The 17,975-nt window shown below is 44.4% G+C and overlaps 2 protein-coding genes and 1 pseudogene across 4 annotated transcripts in view; all 3 read right to left on the reverse strand.

Moving 5' to 3' along the window:
- Positions 1 to 7,829, reverse strand: part of BCL2L10 (BCL2 like 10) — a 72,598-nt gene extending 64,769 nt beyond the window's left edge. The window contains 5 exon segments of the mRNA XM_024128951.2: positions 1,475 to 1,601; positions 5,318 to 5,374; positions 7,392 to 7,521; positions 7,523 to 7,712; positions 7,715 to 7,829. Coding sequence (XP_023984719.1) covers positions 1,475 to 1,601; positions 5,318 to 5,374; positions 7,392 to 7,521; positions 7,523 to 7,712; positions 7,715 to 7,829 — 619 coding nt within the window.
- On the reverse strand, positions 1,647 to 3,833 carry LOC102996069 (T-complex protein 1 subunit delta-like; annotated as a pseudogene).
- A 5,074-nt stretch (positions 7,830 to 12,903) lies between the features above and the next one.
- GNB5 (G protein subunit beta 5) overlaps positions 12,904 to 17,975 on the reverse strand; it is a 41,168-nt gene continuing 36,096 nt past the window's right edge. For 2 of the 3 annotated variants that reach the window (XM_007124311.3, XM_028495957.2), the window contains exons 10-11: positions 16,539 to 16,705; positions 14,380 to 15,333 (exon numbers count right to left, since the gene is read on the reverse strand). In XM_007124311.3, coding sequence (XP_007124373.1) covers positions 15,322 to 15,333; positions 16,539 to 16,705 — 179 coding nt within the window. In that variant the 3' untranslated portion in view covers positions 14,380 to 15,321. Of the gene's footprint in view, positions 13,976 to 14,379; positions 15,334 to 16,538; positions 16,706 to 17,975 lie in introns of those variants that run through there. The other variant, XM_024128954.3, reaches the window with a different exon arrangement.

Raw genomic sequence — 17,975 nt, forward strand, 5'->3', positions numbered from 1 at the left:
AAAAAAAAAAAAAAAAAAAAAAAAAAGAACACTCTTTAACACCATACACAAAAATAAACTCAAAATGGATTAAAGACCTAAGTGGAAGACCAGGCACTATAAAACTCTTAAAGGAAAACATAGGCAGAACACTCTTTGACATAAATCGCAGCAACATCTTTTTTGATCCATCTCCCAGAGTTATGGAAATAAAAACAAAAATAAACAAATGGAACCTAATTAAACTCAAAAGCTTTTGCACAGCAAAGGAAACCATCAACAAAATGAAACGACAACCCACAGAATGGGAGAAAATATTAGCAAATGATGCTACCGACAAGGCACTGGTCTCCAAAATTTACAAACAGCTCATGCAGCTCAATATCAAGAAGACAAACAACCCAATCAAAAAATGAGTAGAAGACCTAAATAGATATTTCTCCAAAGAAGAGATACAGATGGCCAACAGGCACATGAAAGGATGCTCAACATTGCTAATTATTAGAGAAATGCAAATCAAAACTACAACGAGATATCACCTCACACCAGTCAGAATGGCCATCATCAAAAAGTCTACAAACAATAAATGCTGGAGGGGGTGTGGAGAAAAGGGAACCCTCCTACATTATTGGTAGGAATGTAAATTGGTACAGCTACTAAGGAGAACAGTATGGAAGTTCCTTAAAAAAACTAAAAATAGAGCTACCATATGATCCAGGAATTCCACTCCTGGGCATATATCTGGAGAAAACCATGGTTTGAAAGGATTCATGAACCTCAATGTTCACTGCAGCACTGTTTACAATAGCCAAGACATGGAGGCAACCCAAATGTCCATCGATAGAAGAAGGGATAAAGAAGATACGGTACATATAAACAATGGAATATTACTCAGCCATTAACAAGAATGAAATAATGCCATTTGCAGCAACATGGATGGACCTGGAGATTATCGTACTAAGTGAAGTAAGTCAGACAGGGAAAGACAAATATCGTATGATATCACTTATATAAGAAATCTTTAAAAAATGATACAAATGAACTTGTTTACAAAACAGAAACAGACTCACAGACTTAGAGAGCAAACTTATGGTCACCAGAGGGGAAGGGTGGGGGGTGGAGAGGGATAATTAGGGAGTTTGGGATTGACATGTATACACTGCTATATATAAAATAGATACCCAAAAAGGACCTACTGTATAGCACAGGGAACTCTGCTCAATATTATGTAACAATGTAAATGGGAAAATAATTTGAAAAAGAGTAGATACATGTATATGTATATAACTGAATCACTTTGCTGTACACCTGAGACTAACACAGCATTGTTAATCAACTATGCTCCAATATAAAATACAACTTTTTAAAAAATCACTTTAAGCAGAAAAGGAAATTTATTGAGCCCCAACTAGCTTTAGGCACAGCCAAATTGTGAGATTTCAGTCATGTCATCAAAACTTTTTCTCCATGCTCCATCCCACCCCCAATCTCTGACCTCTGTCCTGTGAGCTCTTCTCTTCAAGGCAGGCTCCCTCTGGGAAGGCAAAACATCCTCTCCAGATTCTATTCACAGTGGCAAAAGAACTCAAAGAGTTGGAATACTCCTGGCAAAAACATAGGACCTGTATGAAGAAAACCATAAAAGACCTAAATAAGTGGAACAGGAGTTATGTTCCTAGAAGGGAAGACACAATATTGTAAAGTTACTACTTATTTCTAAATTGATTTATAATCCAATCCCATTCTATTCAAAATCCTAAAGCAATGTCTTAATGGATTCTTTATAAACTGGTTTTTAGAATTCAACTTAAACAATTCACAGAAATGGCCAAGGATTTTTCTTTTTTTGAAAAAGAAGAATGGTGGGGTAGGAGATTAGACTATAACACCAGATGTTTAAACATGTCATAAACATATAGTAATTGAGACAGAGTGCTATTAGTAGAGGAAAAGATAAGTCAACAAACTGGAGAAAACATTCAAATTAGCTGGGAAAAAATGGACCATCTATAAACAGTGCTGAAATACCCACCCCAACTCTTCTTTTATAAGAAGTGAGTCCTACTTCATACTGTTACCAAATGCAAGTTGCCCCACATACAGTGAAGACAAACAAACTGAAACATCAGAGTTTGGAGCAGAGAAAGGTTTACTGCAGGGCCACACAGTTTCAGTTGCTAGAGTCAGTACACTGACTGAAACCAACAAAGGTTGAATAACCAGTTCCTCCAAAACATTGGAAATACCATCCTTTTGGACATTAATCCCTATAGTTTTTCTCCTTGGCATGCCGGTTTTCTTAGTTCTATGACTGTAGACATGGGATTCAGTCCAGCAGTTTCAGCTAGTGTAGATGGAATGAGCTCCGTAACATCTGCAAAGGCATGAATACAGTAGGATTTCATACCACTCAATGTTCGTGAATATCCGGTTAACCACAGGGCCCATTCCATCTCTGGAGCACTACCTCCTGCAATAAGAGCTCTCTGCTTTACTAAACAATCAATAACACATAGGGCATCATGAACTGAGGGCCCAGCTTCTTCAATCACCAATGTGTTAGAACCAGGAACAAAAGCTGTAACTTTTTCCTGGGATAATATAGCCTGTAATCTTGAGCAGTGTGCCAGAACCATGTAAATTGACCCCCTCAGCTCATTCAGCCAAACCCAGCATGACAGCAGTTAAGTTGGTCAGTATGAGCAATTGGCTTGGTTCCAATATTTTCTCTTTCAATGTCCTTAACTACCACAATCTTCATTTTGATCAGGAAATTTAATACAAGATCACTAAGAGCATGTCTTAAGAATAGACTTCTGTATGCGAAAGACATTATATCCATTTTTTAAATTTGCTTCGTTAAATTTAGAATATAGTCTGTCTTTCCTCAGGGCTCCATCCATGTGGGCATATCACAAACTGTTTGATTATCATGATCTGTTTTTAAGCCCAATCTTAATCTTTTCAACTCTGGATATGTCAGAATTGACCATCTTTTGGGTGAGAACCAGCCCTTCCACCAACACAAAATCATCAATTGTCCCACCAAGTTTCCTTTTTTTTTTTTTTAAAAAAAAGACAGTTTATTTAAACTAAAAACAAGCAAAAAAACAAGAACAGTTTACCCACCCATTTCTCTCACCTCTCTACCCCCACCTCTGGAAACCACCAACCTGTTCTATCTATGAGCTTGTTTTTTTGTGTTTTTTTTAGATTCCTCCTGTAAGAGAGATCACACAGTATTTGTCTTTCTGTCTGATTTATTTCACTTAGCATTATACCCTGGAGGGCATTAGCAGGTTTCTTAACTATTCTGACATCTCTGAGATCTACACCAGTAGCTGTGGCTGGATCAATCACTTTCCTCCCTGCATTTACACTCATGTAAGAGAAAGACTTGACTACTGAGAGACAACTGCTGAGCTCAATGAAGTGGCTGCACTGTTTAACAACACTTCTCTGTCACTCGGTTCCACAGGTCACGGCATGTCAAGATTTCAATACCCTTTCCAAATCCTTCTAAAGTGATTTGGAAATGATGAGTCCATTTCTGAAAAAACCTGGTACAGGAATCAAAGAGAGAGCCAGCAACGATGACCACTGATGTGGTGCCATTTCCTTCTTTCTCTCGAGCCTTAGCTCTACTGGCATTCTGGCTGTTGGATGTAATGCTTGTGTTTGTTTCAGAATGGTAGCACCATTTGTAATGCTCACATCACCTCTTCCATCTTGAATCATTTTATCCATTCCTTTTGGTCCAAGTCTTGATCTAATGCATCGGCAACAGCTTTGGCCATGAAGATGTTGCTGAAGCGGATCTGGGCTGGCTTCTTGTCCTCATGGGTGCTTTTCCCCTGGCTGCTAGCAAGCTTGGTTGGGTCTGTGTGGGCTCCAAAAGGACAGATGGACACAGATTCCAGCGGGCACTAGATTAACTGTGTTCACTGTTAACCACTGAAGGGGATCAAAACATGTTACCCCCAAATATGCCACTTTGGCATATTGATGATTTTAGCTGAAGGCAACTGAGAAACAGCATATATAGAAAGGGCTCTCCGACCCCTTTCTGCCTAAAAGCAGGGCATAAATTTCCTGTGAGAAAGGTGCCTTCTTGTACCAGGAAGGGGAGAACACTTATCATTGGCGATGGGAGTTAATACCAAGATGAATCTACATTAATTTTACTAAAATAATCCTCATCTTCCATTAGCTTCCCCCATATATTTCCTAGTCACTGTCCCACAATATACCACCCCTGGAAGCCCAAACCCCTTTTCTTTGTTTAGTCATATCTCCACAATTTATCACCCTTTGTTAAAATGGTATATAAACCCCAAGTCTTACTGCTTGAGTTTTCACTTCTTTTCTATGAAGTCCCCTGTAAAAAACATTAATATCAAATAAGATTTGTATGTTTCTCTCCTGTTAATCGATCTTTTGTCTTTGAAATTCATAGGGCTCAGGTACAGGGTAAAGTTTTCTTTCTCCATCTACTTCAAGCGATGGGTTGACTACAGAATGGAAGGTGAAAGAGAAGGACTTGTTATGTGCCTGTGTATTGATTAAATGTTTAAAATAATTGTATGTGTTGTATTTAAAGAGACAATAAAAAGGAAACTGTCAATCAAGTTACTCCTAAGAATAAAGGCTTATTGAATCCCAAGCAAAACCAACTGTTTTTTTTAAGATGCATAAATTAAAACTTTAAAGATTTAATAATTTATTGAAGTCAGAAAAATAAAATTTCAATATATTAACTCTAAAAACCTAGAATTCCCAGAAATTACATTTTAAAGGATTTAGAAAGAATTCCTTATAAAAGTATTTACTATTACATTCTTTGTTAAACTAAACTGTGACTCGGAGGACTTGTAGTATCATTTTACACCCCTGACACAGTGCCTTGATAAATTAGTCAGCAGTAGCACATGAAATCATGGATAGATGAGAGATACATATCCACTCTTATCCAAACGTAGCAAATAGCACCGTATTTCCTATTTAATGGAAAGCAGTTTCTTCTGTAATTCTTTGGAGCAATAAGCCTTTACACCCCTGTGTCTCCTATTTAAAGAAGAGCCATTTGTGCCTTTGTCCTAATATCTCTGAGTACTTGTCAGGACTTAAAATGCTGGCTGAATCACTGTAGGACTCCTTATATGAATGCGGGTAAAAATGTCTCAGGAGGTGGTTTACTCTGGTTTGTTCTTTCACCTCTCAAATTTGCTTGGCTAGTCACAGGCAGGTAGAAATGAGTTAAGAATTTTAGAACTCATGATGATTTTGACCAGAAGTAGATTAAGATCATTGTTGTACAGTATGAGAGAAAAACCCAGACCTGCTGTCTTTTCCAAGATGGCTGCAATGAGCGTTGGAAGAAGAGACAAAATCCATCCTATAAGGGGAGGGAGAAGAGAATTAGAGTGCTTCATAAAACTCAAAACCTGTACTCAATAAAATACACAGGAGGTTCTGGATTAAACACTAAGACAACTCCTGAATTTAAAATGTAAAAAAAGGAAATCCTGGGCTTCCCTGGTGGCACAGTGGTTGCGAGTCCGCCTGCTGATGCAGGGGACACGGGTTCGTGCCCCGGTCTGGGAAGATCCCACATGCCATGGAGCAGCTAGGCCCGTGAGCCATGGCTGCTGAGCCTGCGTGTCCGGAGCCTGTGCTCCGCAACGGGAGAGGCCACAACAGTGAGAGGCCCGCGCACCACAAAAACAAACAAACAAACAAAAAAAAAACAAAAGGAAATCCTGAGCAATAGGTAACTTGTAATTAGGAATCTTTGAGTTAGTATTTGTAAGAAGTAGTCTAACATAGGGGGTAGAAGGACATAGGGGACACAACTTTGTCACTTAGAGCAGGAATACTCATCTTTTCACTCACTTCTTTCAGAAGCCGAGAGGAAGGTAGAATACTATATCATGTTCTTTCCTGAGCAAAGAACTGATGCCATTTTGGAAAACTGACAAATCGCTAAATTGAAAGGTATCCCCTGAGACAATAAAGCAAGCAGTTCCAGTCAGAAAAATGGGGGGAAGAGGGAGGGACTTGAAATCCAGCCTGTGGCATTTTAACTGCAGCTGAGAGAGGTGTGGGCACGTCTAGTTTACTCATTTGGAGAATTTCTGCTTCTTGATGTTAAAAGATTGTTCTTTACTCAATGGTGATTAGCCAAAAGATGAGAACAAAAACAATGCCCCCCTATCAATTTCCTCTTTAGTGCGGAGTGCCCTTGGGAGCCAAATGCCTTGTTAAGACAAATGGCTCAGGTGGGGTTCCGAGAGTTCACAGGCCTGAATAATTGAAGACCCCTCCTCCCCATCCCTCCCCATCCCAAAAGAATGGAATTAACGCTAACACCTCAAACTGTTCATGCAAGGTCAAGGTTCTGATTCAAATACTACCTCTCCTCCACAAATGGAACCCAATTCATCAATACAGGTCTACCAGGAAATTGCAAAACAGGAGGCTAAGTTTCCTGCAGTGTCTTCCCTAGATTCTTAGATATTTTTTTTTAATTGTTGGTTTTAATGGTTTGGCTGTGTTTCTTCTATAACCCGGGTCACCACAGTTGCTGATTCAACTCCAGTAAGGAGGAGAAGAAAGAAGCAGGGGTCTCGCTCAGAACCCAGGAGGCATTCTCCCCTCTTACTGAAGGCTGGCCAGACTCTCGCTGATCATGAGCTCAGTTTAGGAGCCTCAGCGCAAGGGCCTCCGGCTCTAGCCTAGACCACAGAGATCAATGGCTTACAGCTGCGCGCCAGGACGCCTGGCTATCTCCCAATTGAGGGCTGGGTTCAGTGAATCGGAAGTTAAGGAACCTCGAGTCGTCAGCACCACAGGGTGCCCGCGCAACCACCGCCCCCCCCCCCCAGCCCACACCCCAGAGACCTCTGCCTCAGCTCTTCCTGAGAGATGGGGGGGTTGGACAAGGGGCTGCCTTTTCATTCTAACGTTTTAGGTTGGTGTGCTCTGACCTGCAGAGCCGTGGGGTCTATGGAGAAAGGTGCATCTAATAAGTGTTGGAGAAAGAACCCACCTGGCCCAGGCCACCCCATTGCTGACTTCGCCACTTTGGGAATTTCTACCTAAGCAAAGCATCCAGACCTAACATGAGCGCACCCTAAAACCCCGAGGGCGGTCAAGGTCAAGGCCGAAGTGTGCAAACCCAAGTCGTGCGCTGCTGTTTCAGAATGGGTTAGTATGAGAGCCGTCTAGCTAGGCCTGTTTCGGTGACTGACTCTGCCAGTAGAGGAGGAAGCCGGACTTCACCACGAATGTCCCAAGCCTTCTGAAACGAACGCCCCACGGGGCTGGCACCGCAGGGCCCCTCCGGGCGCCAGCCGCGTGGGCGCGTCCCGGGCTGCCCACCCGCCCCGGGTCCCCGCACCCGCCGCGCTCACCCAGCCGCCATTCGCCATCAGCCAGGCGCGGTGCCGTCCGGAGAGCTGAGCACACAGCAAGGCCACCAGGAACCGGCAGTCTCTGCTAACGTCTTCATTCTCCATCTTCTTCCGCCTACGGGCTCCCCCGCGGCGGCCTCTCCAGCAGCGTCCCCGCGAAGGTCACGAGCGCTGCCACGCGGCCCCAACTGGGGCCACCACGGTTGTTGGAGAGTAGCTCCTGCGCCATCCAGGCCACCAGCTCGACGCGGTTCCCGCAGAAGCCGCGGTATCGGGAAAAGAAATGAAGGTTGGTCTCCTGTATCCGGGCGGCCACGGGAGCAGCACGGCGTCCTCGGGCGTGGATGGCGTCCGCACGGGGGTGCCGGGCTCGCGGGCGCAGTACTCCAGGTAGTCCACCAGCAGCCTGGCTGTGCGATCCCTGAACGCGTCCCCCATGGCTCCGCCTCTGCCGGGGCCCGACCCGGCCTGTTTTCTAGGCCCGCCCGCGCCCCGCCCCGCTCCGCCCCGCTCCGCCCCGCTCCTCCCCGCTCCGCCCCGCTCCGCTTTGGCTCGGCTCGGCCCAGTCCGCCCCGGGCAGTTGCTTTCCCAGGTCCGGAGAGGAGCCTTTGATGGGAATCCCATCTACACCTGTTCCGGCCCCAATAGGCGAGGCCCAGCTGTGTGCATGTGTTCACATAGCAATCTGGGGCAGAGTGAGACTCTTTTGGGGTTATTGTTTAGCTCTCGGCTTGGGGACTAAGAACCCAGTGGGGACAGTCTGGGAAGTTGGGCTAGACTTTTGCCTCCTTTTTAGGAGAGGTTGACAAAGGCAACAGACAGCCCTCCACTGGCGGCTCCCTTGAAAGGATTATCAGCATCTTCTCAGATTGGACCGAAGCATCCAGGTGTGTTGGAGGTACCTTTCTTTGGGTCTGGTATATGTGGCAGGAAACAGGATAATTCTCCTGCAGGTTGCTAGAGTGCCAATATTGGCTGCATTCACTCATTTACTCCTAGTCTTTGGGGTGGTAGCACTGGAGATATAATGGAGAACAAGGCATGTGGTTCCTGCTCTCAAGGACCCTAGGGTCTATGATGGGACAAAGAAACAGGGAATCACAGTACAGTTAAATTATCACTATAATAGAGGTTGAGGGAGTACCCAGCTTTTGGCTGCTTCTTATAGCTACCATCCCTATATTGCTTAGAATTCTCCACTTTTTACTGGCCAATCACTCATTACTCCAATTCCCTATTATAGTTAATACTTCTTATACTAATCTTTCTCTGTTCATGTTACTCTATGGCTTCTTTCTCCTGATTGGACACAGACTGACATAGAATTGTACCAGCAGTGAAATTTGTGAGGGTTCATTGGTCTGGAGCATTTTGAAATATCCCCGTCAGGGTGGAAGATGAATTGCTGCAGCTTGTATCACTGACAGAAAGAGGCACAACCCTTGGTAGGTCACTTTGGAGGCAACATACACATTTGAGTATGCAACCTCAACCCATCTACAGGCAGGTGGATTGGGAAGCAGAACAAGAGAAGGCTCTGCAGCTATTTAGGCTACAGTACAAGATACTCTATCACTTGGGTTTTATGATCCAGCAGGTCCAATGATACTTGAAGTGTCAAATAGAGAAGCTGTATGGAGCCTCTGGCAAGCACCGATACAGTTATGGTGCAGACCTCTAGGATTGTGAAGCAAATCTACGTCCTCTTCTGCAGCTGACTATCCTTTTGAGAAGCAGGTTCTGGCTTGCTACTAGGTCTTCGTAGAGGCTGAATGAGGTGACCATGCAGCTTGAGCTCTCCTCATAATATGGACGTTGTCTGACGTGCCTTGTTTTAAGGTTGGGTGTGCACAGCAGCAATCTTTCATCAAGTGGAAATGGTATATGAGAGACTGAACTCAGGCGGGTCCATGAGGTACAAGTAAATTGTGAGTAGGCGGCTCAGACCCCTGCAACACAGCTCCTGTTGTTTGCCTCTTCTCTTGTTCCATGCCTATGGCCTTCAGGGGATCGCTTATGACCAGCTGACTGAGGGAGGAAACTCAAGCCTGGATTATAGATGGGTCTGTATTATATGCTGGTACTACATGAAAGTGGACAGCTGGAGCATTATAGCCCTACTCAGGGGGGACTGTGAAGACAATGGTGAAGGAAAATCCTCTCAGTGGGCAGAAATTCAAACAGGATATATGACTGTAAACTATGTCTGGGGTGAGAGATGGCCAGAGTACAGATCTACATTGATTCATGGGCAGTTGCTGATGGTTTGGCTGGATGGTCAGGGCCTTGAAGATTGGTGACAAGGAAATCTTGGACAGAGCTACGTGGCTAGACCCCTCTGAAGAGGCAGACTGAAGATACTCATCTCCCATGTCAACGCCTCCAAAGGGCAGCCACTGCAGAGAAGACTCCTAATAATCAGGTAGAGAAACTCCTGCGCTCTGTGGAGGTCAGAGAGCTTCTTTACACAGCTGCCACAGTGCTTGCTCCACGGCACCGTGAATGAAGAGGCCCTGCAGCAGGGAGCGAGGATGTGGCAACAACAGAATTCCCCTTACAAAGGCTGAGCTGGCTAATGCTACTGCTGAGTGCCTGATCTGCCAGTGCCAGTGATTCCTCTATGGTGAGCAAAATGAATTTTGCCCGAAGGAAATATAAATCTCTGTACGTCAAGCTGAGCTCCTTGTGATATCTTACGAATTCCCTTATTAATTAATTATTAAGTTAAACAAACATTTTGATATATGTTCATGTTTTATTTTCAAGGGAGTCATGATTTTATCTTTTTGAACATTATATTTGAGCAGCAAGCACAGTTTTTTCTTAGATTTGGAGTAGCTTGGGGGTTAGTGGTAGATCCTCTGGCCCTGCCATTGGTTAACTCTAATAATTATCAGTGCAATCAAACAACAAATGAATAAATTAACCTCCACACATAGAATTTCCTATGCAGTTTGCAGTCAGATTTGGTTACAATCCCCTCTCTGCCACTTAGAAGCTGGGTGACCATGAGCAAGTTATTCAGACCTCCCAACTTCAATTTCCCCACCTATGAAATGGAGGCAATATACTGCATTATAGGCTGTTACAAGGATTACATGAGTTGGTATGTGCAAAGGCCTTAGCATAGTACCTGGCACGTAGTAAAAGCTCTTTACAGAGGAGCTTGTATTATTAGTATGAGTTGACCAGGGTTACCAGGCTCGCTTGTCCCACTTTTAACCAAAAAATCAAGATGTGACATTTTTGGTGAGCCTTACTTACATGGTTTCTGGTTTTGTTTTTGTTTTTAAAATACTGAAAATATCTAGAGATTTTCAGTGATTCACAGCCCCCATTGGTCTCTTGCCTTTCCTACTGCCTCTCTGTGCCCACAGGGCCCCTCCTGTGCCGCATGTGGTTGCCCCAGAGCTTCCGCTTGAGCCCCCCTCTCTCAATTACCTTCCTCCTCCTCTTCCAAACCCCTACAAGGGCCTGAATGGCCCCAGGGAGGTCTCACAGGGAGGGGCTGGAAAAGGGCTCATCAGCCCAGATAAGCTGCTTTCAAAGTTGATCTGACCCTGGGAGTCCTTCCAGGGGATCCTCCAAGGTCAAAACTATTTTCATAATAATACTGACTCTTTTTTCTATATGTGTGGCTTTTAAAACACTCACTTTCTCAGGAGTTTTCCAGAGGCTACTGATGTGTGGTGAAGGCATCATCACTGGAATATGTGCTTCTGTATTCTTGTGTTTTATGATTTTTCTCAGTCTGAATTTCTAATATGATAAATATTGATAGATATAATCCATATAAACAAAAAGCTCTTTGGGGTCCTCAATAATTTTTAAGAGTGTAGAGGGATCCTAAGATGGAAAACTTTGAGAACCACTGGGCCAGATGAATCTCTAATTGATGATAATTACCAATTTGATACATGAGTAGGGATCGCTTATGTGGGGTGGGGGGAGAGGAGAGAAAAGAATGAACAAGAGGAAGGGGAATAGGGAGGAGGGGGAGTAGAGGGGGAGAGGGAGGAGGAGGAAGGGGATAAGAGGTGAGACAATGCATCATCACTGGAATATGTGCTTCTGTATTCTTGTGTTTTATGATTTTTCTCAGTTTGAATTTCTAATATGATAAATATTGATAGATATAATCCATATAAACAAAAAGCTCTTTGGGGTCCTCAATAATTTTTAAGAGTGTAGAGGGATCCTAAGATGGAAAACTTTGAGAACCACTGGGCCAGATGAATCTCTAATTGATGATAATTACCAATTTGATACATGAGTAGGGATCGCTTATGTGGGGTGGGGGGAGAGGAGAGAAAAGAATGAACAAGAGGAAGGGGAATAGGGAGGAGGGGGAGTAGAGGGGGAGAGGGAGGAGGAGGAAGGGGATAAGAGGTGAGACAAGAAGAGAGAGGAGGGAGGAGATGGGGCAAGGGAGAGGGGAGAAGGAGGGAGAGGGAAAGGAGTTGGAAAGGAGAGGAAGGGAACAGGAAAGGGAGGAGGAGAAGGTACTTTACATACCTTGGAACTGTCCCATTTCCTAGATGAGGGAACTAAGGCTGAGACAAATTTAGACATTGTATATCCTGTAAAAGTGGTAGAGCTGGGTCTGAAACTAGGTGCACATCCTTTGTCCCCATGCTGTCCCCCTCTTATAGATGAGTCCTAGTGTCAGCAGGACCACCTTCTAGCCAGATGGCCAAGCAATTATGAGAGGCAAGGATGCTAAAGGCCCTTACAACCTGTACTAACTTTAAGCCACTTATAATCCCAGGAAGGGTATAGAGGAAGTCCAGGGTGGGAAAGAGGGAAGTGGATATGGGGTGCCTGCTCTGGCCTTGGGCTCATTCCAGAACAGGACCAGCAGCAGGGCCCTACTTCTGGGAGGCCAGCCGCCCATTCCCTCCAAAGCAGCTGCCTTGGTTTCAGTTCACAGGTATTTCCCACAAACACCTGTCATCACATAACTCCTTGTTTGACCCCCCTGTCTGCCTAAGCTTTCTCTTCTCTGGCTGGAAAGGGGGTGTCCAAGGCTATGCACACCTCGGAGCACATCTGTTTGGCCCCTTCACCACAATGGTTTGGTAGCTTTGCCTCCAAGTCCTCTAAAAAAGAAAACCTGATTAAAAAACTCCACTCAGCATTATTTTCAATATGCAAAATATAATTTATTACCTGGGGTTTATCCTTCAGTCTCCATGTGGTGTAGTATATTTCCAACCAAGTATTTCATCAATAAATACTAAACAACAGGCACTGTGAGATTAAATACTTATAGGGGAGGTGGCTAACTGCCCATGGGGGTGTTTGAGGGATTACTTTCTTAGGGCCTTGAAGGTCACTTTTTTAAAAATTATTTTTTATTTATTTTTTTAAACATCTTTATTGGAGTATAATTGCTTTACAATGGTGTGTTAGTTTCTGCTTTATAACAAAGTGAATCAGCTATACATATACATACGTGGCTGCTTCCCACTAGCTATCTATCTTACATTTGGTAGTGTATATATGTCCATGCCACTCTCTCCCTTCGTCCCAGCTTACCCCTCCCCCTCCCCGTGTCCTCAAGTCCATTCTCTACATCTGCATCTTTATTCCTGTCCTGCCCCTAGGCTCTTCAGAACCATTTTTTTTTAAGATGCCATATATATGTGTTAGCATATGGTATTTGTTTTTCTCTTTCTGACTTACTTCACCCTGTATGACAGTCTCTAGTTCCATCCACCTCACTACAAATAACTCAATTTCGTTTCTTTTTATGGCTGAAATGTGGTCACTTTTGTGGTCACACTGTGGTCACTTTTTTGATTGGAAAGTTAGGAGCTATTTTGCACACATACTGAAGATGCTCCCCCACCTCTCCAAACATATAACCTTGAATTTGCTTCTCCAGAGTCTGGGTGACTTTTCCTTTGCCCTGCCTTCCTTCACTTCTGGGAGGCCCAGGTCAGAGTGCAGAGACACAAAAAGGTCTGTGGGAGAGAGGGAAGGGGATGCCATAACTAGGAGCCCAGGAACAAACTCAGGAACATTCTGGGAGCAGAGCTTGAGAATTTCACAGGACACATTCTGGGGCCAGCCCTTCAGCAGTTGGCAGGAGCTGGGTAGACCCTGTGCCCATTTCCCTGAGCCCCTGTTCAGACTGGAATCTACTAGAGGGAGAAGGTGGCTGAAAAGTTGTCCCTTCTGGACCATGCTCCCTCCCCCCTTCCCTCTGGGCTCTCAAGGTGGGTAGGGCAGGGTGGAGGTTGGGGGGGATGCAGGAGGAGGGGGAGTGAGGGGGTAGGGGGTGAGCAGGAGCCTTTCATACTTTCTCTCTCTACTCCAGGGCCTGTTGTATAGTAAAACCCTTGGTAAATGTTTTCTTGGCAAATGATTGCATATAATCATTATGTTTATTTAAAAAGAGTTGATGGAAAAGCTGGCTTGGGTAAGTTTTGACTGACTGGGCCCATCTTGATACCTGAACAAGTTGTTTTGCAGGTGGGCCTGGCACATCCCCTGAGGTTTACAGGGGCACTGGGTCCAAGCCTGTCGGATGGCTCCAGCCCTGGAAGGGCAACTTCAAGCAGCAGAGCCTGTGGCTGGGCCTGCAAAGCCAGAACTACCATTAGGAAAAGGGCCAGGCTGGAGCAGGGCCAAGAGAGGGGACCGAGGATCCAGGGGACTCAGTACACACAGCCCTCGGGCACCACGAGAACCTGGCCTTCCAGACCCCAGACCACCCACAGGGCAAGCCTCACCCAGGAACCATTTTTGGTCTGAGATGACCTTTTATTTCCCTAAGTGATGCATGCCATCTTTATGAATGAGGAGTTTTCTAAAACAAAGAATAAGCCTCTACACCTTAAAACAAAACAGAACAGAAAATAAGGGATCCTGTAACTGAAGCACTGGGTACCTTCCAGAAGGAACTGCTGAATTTCAAATAAAGACAAGATATATTTTATGTTATTTTTCCTCAATATAAGTGAAACAAAGACATTATCATTTGAGACCTATCAATTAATTTGTATATGTAATTGCACTTGCAATGCAATAAAGATGAGTATAACTGATATGAACAAGATTCATTTTAGTCTGAGTAGATGCTACTAATCCTAATACGTCTAACACTACAAACAGGTTTTTAAATGAGTTTACTGTCTTGTGTTCCCACACAAATAGGTTTTGGTTGCTCTGAGAAGCATTTGTGTCACAAACAGCACTCAGCTTTTCCCTCTAATGAAAGAAAATGTCCTGTCCACATGATGCAGTGATATATCCCACCATCACAAGATTCACACATCAAACCTTCTATTTTATGATCTCTCTGCTTCATTTATAACTGTTTACACATATGAAAATGTTTTATCCGAAAAAATACAATAGGACGCAAGGCTGAAAAGGATACTTTCACCATAAAAACACACTTTAAAAAAATTGATTCTGTCTAATTACATTTGGAATTTGCATTTTCTTCTATCGAAGACCAATTAACACTGTCCTTCTCACACAGTCCATTAAAGTCAGCACTTCCAGGGGAAGGTTCCAAAAGTCACAGTGTACACTGAGAAAAATCAGCTTTTAAAGTGCTCCGAAAAATAAATTTGATTCAAGGAAACAATATGAAATATATTATATGCTGAACTGTACTGGGGATAGAATGAGTTGAGAGGATAGTTTAGAATAACCTTAAAAACAGATACATTTTAAAAAGTGTTTGAAATGAAAAACACTGTACTTGAAGGTGCTCTCATAGTGCTGAAGGCTCATACTGGGATCTTTCCATGGTGGTGGTTTTAACAGTAATATTGGAGATGCTTGCTGAACTTTCAGTCATGGAGCTGCTCCCTTAAGCTAAGTTGCAATAAACTCTCAGATCCTCTAGAAGCAAGATCTATTTACATGTGAAAATTTCAAATTCTATTCTCAGGTACCTATATGTGCATTATGATTAAGCCCAGACCTGCAAAGACACAAATAGATAATTTTTAGTCTGTTTTCAGTTAATGACTTGTAAAACCTGAGTTTAAAGACATCAAATCAAAGTCTACTATACACAAACATACACACCACATCCAAAATAGAGCATTCACATGTCTTAGCAAGATAACACTTTACTCCTAGCAACTCAAAGGTGCTTCTTTGGCCCTGGCTCCCCCTCTCCCTTAGTTAATCATCTGAAGGGCATCTGTGGCCTTCTTGCTAGGGAAGGTAACTCTTAGATTGAAAACCAGAACCCTATGTACCCATTCAGCTCACTGGGTACACTGACATGTTTATCAATTTAGCAAACTCTTGCCCAGGATGATGAAGTCACAGATAACTTTACTGTTTGTTTCAGGAACTTTGCAAAAATCCTTTTATCTATTTACCCTTAGACTACTCAATTACCCTCTTTAGAAAAGACACACACTTCTCACGACAGTACACAGCATCAAATGACCGCCTACTTTTCAAGACGGTCTTCGAAATTCTCTCCCTCCCCCCACCCTGTGTCCAACAATCTTAAACTATGCCACAAATCTGTCCAATCCTAATTAAGTCCCTCCATCAAAAGACTTGCCTTCAACCAGACTCCCCAAACCTCATAAATACCTGCCTTTGCTCTCCCCTTCTGAAATGCTAATAAGACTGTCAAGTTTGTGATCTTCCACAGTGAGGTAAGCTTTGCTTGATGAACAGGTTATTTTGGTGGCATTTCTAGGGAGCCGACATCTGACAAAGTCATGGAGCTCTTTGAGAATCTAATAAAAGCCATGAGGACACTTTTCCTGGAAAAATGCGCACGCGCGCACGCACACGCGCGCACACACACAATTTAGCATATAATTGCAGGGGCTTCATGGGTCTCCTGAAGCCCCTGTGTGGGCTTCACAGGGGTCTGTGACCAAAGATTAAGAAGCCAACACTACTGGGAGGTGAGACTGGCAATCTGACTTGTCAAAGGCTGGAATCAGCCTTTTAGGGTATCTATGCTTGAATAGCTGCATTGATGGGGAACTCACTACCTCCCCAGGCAAATCACTTCTCTGTGGCTATAGAATTGAAAGTAGACCTCTGTTCTGGCTGCCCAGGCCCATCCTAGCTTACTCTGATCTCTCTGCTTTCAGGAAGGCCAATCACTCCTGCTCTCACACACAGAGGAAAGCAGAAAGACCTCTCTCTTACTCTGAGGGTATGATCCCATGATCCTGAGCAAAAGGCAGTCCCATCAGGGGAAACACGTAGAGTACTAACACGGTTTTCATGTCCAAACAAGATGGAGACTCGGGATCCCTTGAGGACATCCCAGACGTTGATGGTATAATCGTTGTATCCAGCAAACAGCAGGCGACCTTAAAGCAGGAGGATATGATGGTTATGAAACCAGTTCCTTCCTTCTTGTTTTTCTTTTCATGACTCTCACTCATGCATTCGCTCATTCATTCATTCATTCATTCATTTAATAAACAGTGATTTAGTGCCCATTATGTGCCAGGCACTGTGCTTTGCCCTGGGGATTCAAAGAGGAGAAAGCACAGTTGCTGGCCCCTGTGGAGGGTGGTGGTGGGTAGGCTGGCTCATAAATCATTGCAGCACCCTGTGGTAAGGGCTGTCATGGAAGTGCTCAGCTATGTGTGAAGTGTTATGTGATCACAGAGGAAGGGGGATCAAGAAGGGCACTACAGGGGACTTCCCTGGTGGTGCAGTGGTTAAGAATCCGCCTGCCAATGCAGGGGACACGGGTTCGAGCCCTGGTCCGGGAAGATCCCACGTGCCGCGGAGCAACTAAGCCCATGCGCCACAACTACTGAGCCTGTGCTCTAGAGCCCGCAGGCCATGACTACTGAGCCGTGTGCCACAACTAATGAAGCCCGTGCACCTAGAGCCTGTGCTCCACAAGAGAAGCCACCGCAATGAGAAGCCCACGCACCGCAATGAAGAGTAGCCCCTGCTCGATGCAACTAGAGAAAGCCCCCACACAGCAACAAAGACCCAACGCAAGCAAAAATAAATAAATTAATTAAAATTAAATTAAATTAAAATTTTTTTTAAAAAGGGCACTACAGGGAAACCAACATTTGAGCTGGCCTTTGAGGGCTGAATAGGAGTTTGCAATGCAGAGAAGGAAGGGAAAAGACGTTCCAGTAGCAGCATGCATGCACAAAGGCACAGCTACACAACCGGGGGGTGTCTGGGAAAACTGAATGGTCCAGTGAGCCAGCATACGAGTGCTGCCTTAACTTTCACAGGCAGCCTCCCCAGCTGTGAGGGCAGAGGTGCCATGAGCTTCAGGGCATTAAGAAAGGGACTCTTGCTTCACTCCCCCCAACCTCTGAAAAAAAAGGTCCCTTTTCAGGTGTGAAAGGAAAATGGAAGGCTGGAGAGGAAATGCCTAAAGGCGCAGATGGAGTTTTGATACATCATTGTTTTGAAGAAGAGCATTAGGTGGGCCCAGCCTTCATTTCCCGTGGAGTGAACTGGGCTGGGGAAGGTGCTTCAGGCAGGGCAAAGCGGGCTGTCAAAATGCAGTGGCGGGGCTTCCCTGGTGGCGCGGTGGTTGAGAGCCCACCTGCCAATGCAGGGGACATGGGTTCGTGCCCCGGTCCGGGAAGATCCCACATG

Source organism: Physeter macrocephalus, chromosome 11, assembly GCF_002837175.3.
Source record: "Physeter macrocephalus isolate SW-GA chromosome 11, ASM283717v5, whole genome shotgun sequence".
NCBI lineage: Eukaryota > Metazoa > Chordata > Mammalia > Artiodactyla > Physeteridae > Physeter > Physeter macrocephalus.